This window comes from Triticum urartu, chromosome 6 (genome assembly GCF_003073215.2).
Source record: "Triticum urartu cultivar G1812 chromosome 6, Tu2.1, whole genome shotgun sequence".
NCBI lineage: Eukaryota > Viridiplantae > Streptophyta > Magnoliopsida > Poales > Poaceae > Triticum > Triticum urartu.
Window position 1 is genome coordinate 553,689,039 of NC_053027.1, and position 3,867 is coordinate 553,692,905.

Sequence of the window (3,867 nt, forward strand, 5' to 3'; positions counted from 1 at the left end):
TCGAGGAGGGAAACCAAGATTGCCTTGCCTACAACACCAGCGGTACAGCACGGAAACAAATGCCCCAGCACGGCTTACAGCTTTTGCTTATTTAACCCTAACAGAGTCCGGCTAATCAACTAAAGAAACTAGGACATGACAGCAACAGATCCGCGGCGGCGATGAACGGAGAAAAGTTAACCTTGCTCATTTACAACTTTCTACCTAGAAAAAGGGCCTGGTCTTGGCGAAATAGGAATGGAGGGTCGTTCGGGCACATGGCCATGGCAGAAGGGAAGCAAAACGGTGGGCTCGAGCGGGACTGCCGCCACCAGCGGATCAGGACGCGTCCCTCAGTAGTGCGACCAGGTCGCCCTTCTTCATCTTCGAGTAGCCCCTGAGTCCTCGAGACTTCGCCAGCTCTCTCAGCTCCGTGACCTTGAGCGAGCTCAGGTCGGAAGCTTCCGCGGAAGGACTACCTTCCAGACTGTCATCAAGGGATGCGCTGCTATCTGGAATGTCGTCGACATCATCCAACGGTTCCAGATAATCTTCAGGTTCATCAGCATCCAGCACGTCTGACTCATCATCTGAAACAACAAAGTCATCCAAAGATGCGTCTTCTGGTGCTAGCACAGAGTCGGGTTCGTACGGGGAGACTGAATCAGGTTCATCTTGAGCAGTCTCCTCCTCCAGTGGCGTCTTGGCTTTCAGCACAGCATCGGTCATGCCATTGACGACAGGCTTGGCACCAGCTTCTGGATTGGTAACAAGCTGAAACTTAACCCCAGGGACAGGAGATCTTCGCCTGAAGCTTGAAGGCGGTCTCTGGAAGGTTGCAGGAGGTGGCTTCTGCCCTTCCTGCACGTCGTTCTTCGTGCCAAATATCCTTGAACTTTGCTTGTTTCCAGAATCACTGCTTCTCCATGTCTGATCAAAATTCTGTTCTTTCTCATCGCTGCTCTTCCGTTTTTGGTCCACCGAGTGTCTCCTGAGCAGATTAAGAAGGGAATCGACACTTCCCTTCTCACCCTGAGATTTTGCAGGTTCAGGCTTCTTGTCCTCCCTGCCTTTTCCCCTGGCTCGCAGTTGTGCTTGAACCCTTTTAAATAGCTCTACAATCTCCTTTTCCCTTTCCCCTGGAGCTGATGTTGCATGGGGGCGTGAGTTGCTTGTCAAAGACATAGGTGGTCCATTTTTGGAGGATACTGTATCACTATCAAATTCATCATTATTCTCAGAGTCGTCCCTTTCTTGGAATGGCTTGCTTTTCCCCCTTGATGATGAACCCCTCTTCTGTTGTCGTGAGATATCTGGATTCCTTGGTCTATGGTTGTTGGGGCTAGCACCACAAACCAAAGACACAGTCAATGGTCCCAAAATAGTTGATTTGCTGAGGAAACAAGATCCTGGGACGAATCTGCAATTGCCATGATAGACAGGTAAGGTCCCTCTGCTTGAAACTCCTGGACAGAAAAATAAACAGTATACATCAGTTATTGCTTTGGAAGAAGCTTGGTGGACTAATGGGAAATAGGCAGCTTAAGATGGAACAGTATGCAGCATGTCAGACAGAGGTGAAATTTGAAAATAAACATTATATTCGAGGAAACAAACAATGGCATTACGAACAATAACACTTTTAAGTTTTGACCAAACTGGCAACAGCCATATCAAGATCCACATGGGCAAAACTCACTTCATCATAGACACATGCATAAAGGTAACTTGCGGCGTTCAAGGAAAAGACAAGGCATTTGACAACTGAAAGAAAATGGACTGCACTTCAGAAGTAGCTCATATGGGAAATAACAAATATTCCAGTCACTTTCATCCCTAAATGTAAGTCATGAATAAAAGAGGAGTGTATCACAACATGAATTGCTGCCAGGCACAGCTCAATCCTGAACAGATCATAAGACGGGTTAATGAGTATGAGCCAGCTAACGTGGCCTGTCGGTCGATCTCTAAAATACATACAGAGCTATTTGATTAGTGGAGGAGAACGCCATACAGTTGCTCTGTGCATATTCATGAATCAACTAACATATGCATCCTAATTAAAGCCAAACGACGCAGAAGAGATGCACGTTTACACCATGTGCAATCGAGTACAAGCGCCTGCTCCTAGCGGCAAACACGGAAATAGCGAGCAACAGCAGTCTTGTATGAATTAAATTGGGAAACCAAGTGTCTCGTGTCCAGTTTGAACAAGTTCAGATTTCAGATAGCGGGAAAATTTGCGCTAGCAGACATCTAACGGGCAACATTTAAGTCAATCCAGGAAGAGAGGACAGTGCAAGGCATCTAAAGGGACGATCCCCCAAAATAGTTAGGCAGTTGCTGTAGAACTGCAGGAAGTGTGAGCTGCACATGCCATCTAATGTGCATACTGCATACATACATATTCCACTTGAGTGGTTTATAAACCCCCAATCCACTTAATAGGTAATCGGCTATCATATTCATATATGAATAAACATGGCAAATTGATATACACTGCCTTGAGCACAACATGATTGGCATATATAAATCTAAATAAAGCAGCTCAACTTGCATAATCTGGGCCAGAAGCAAACACCACTACAGCTAGCTGAGGAATGAGGATAAGAAATAGATTCAAATCCCCTCTTAGTACCTAACGAGGTGGTTATTGCAGGTAAACCAGGCCACATTTTTCTGCCTGTCCATTAGGCATGCCGTCAGGGAGAACATAAATTCAGAAATGCTCCAACATAAAAGAGATAGGAGTATTGTCCCAAACCACTCTCTCTGTAAGCCGAATTAGCACCGCCCCTTAGTAGGGTAAGCATATAGGATCCATCTCAAAATTCACCAGTGATAACAATTAGGGGAGCGCGCACATGTATGATTCTGCCATCAATTAAGAAGGGTGAGCTCCTACACGTTGAGCCTCTCTGCGACAGGGGTGCGTACGCAGCGGCCTAACTACTGCTAGCGCAGCACCGCAGTGCTGCTGCTGCTGCTGCTGCTCCTGGCTACCACTGCTACGGGTCAGTGTACCACTGCTGGACGCCGCAGAGACAAGGGGAAACGCGCGGTGGGCGGCAGCGGCGGTGGAGCAGACAGGCCGCTCCTCGCGCCGCGGAAATCCCGAAACCCTAGACGAAACTGGACCCTACGGCGCGCGCTGCGCATGTAGACGGGTAGCCGGAAACAGTGGGGTGGGAGGCGGGTCGAGGAGGGGAGGGGAAACTGCGCGGTACCGTGGTGGTGGAGGAGGGCGGGGGCAGCGCCGGTCATGCCTCGGGATAGACGCCGGTGGAGGAGCTCGCGTCCGGGGGCGGCGGCGGCGGCGGCGCTGGTGACTGCCGCTGAGAAGAGAGGAGAAGGGAAGGGCGGAGCGATTGGTAGCCGTAACTGATAGAGTCGGCGCAAGTGGGGGATTTCCGGCGAGGGCTTAGGTCGCGACGTGGGCCGGCTGGTGTCACTCGCTCGTGGAGACAAACACGGCAAGGAAGAAGGCCGAGCTCGTGGAGGCCTGTTGGGGAGCAAGCACAAAGAGTCAGTCAAAAACACTCCAATTGGATCCCAATATTGGAGGCTACTCCAACAAATGTTTTTCACTCAGTTTTTTCTCTTCCTTTTTTTTCAGCCGGTTTTTAAATATATTTTTAAAAACATATAAACAGTAAAAATAAAAATATTCAAATTAAAGATAGGATCCTAATAAGGGGCTGACGTTCCCTAAAGAAAGACCCTGACACGGATTTTTTTAAAAAAAATAGAAAAGAAGAAAAAACCCCGGGCTTTGCATCTCTTGATGCACACAACCATACTATTAAAGATCCAGGTTCCGAACAAGGTCTCTAAAAGTCTTACAAAACTATTACAAAAAAATAATATGCCACAACCGGCGAAAATAGA

General features: G+C 48.1%; 1 protein-coding gene across 1 annotated transcript; it reads right to left on the bottom strand.

The window, feature by feature from the left end:
- On the bottom strand, positions 1 to 3,434 carry LOC125515294 (SAP-like protein BP-73). The gene is made up of 2 exons (XM_048680739.1): positions 3,207 to 3,434; positions 1 to 1,445 (listed from the first exon to the last, which is right to left on the bottom strand). The coding sequence occupies exons 1-2, from the start codon at positions 3,241 to 3,243 to the stop codon at positions 319 to 321; spliced, it is 1,164 nt and encodes a 387-aa protein (XP_048536696.1). The 5' UTR covers positions 3,244 to 3,434; the 3' UTR covers positions 1 to 318.
- Positions 3,435 to 3,867: the final 433 nt, after the last annotated feature.

Coding starts and splice junctions, on each gene's coding strand:
- LOC125515294 (XM_048680739.1), bottom strand. CDS start 3,243: ATGACCGGCGCTGCCCCCGCCCTCCTCCACCACCACG. Junction 1,446..3,206: donor CGCCCTCCTCCACCACCACG/GTACCGCGCAGT, acceptor TTTTCTGTCCAG/GAGTTTCAAGCAGAGGGACC.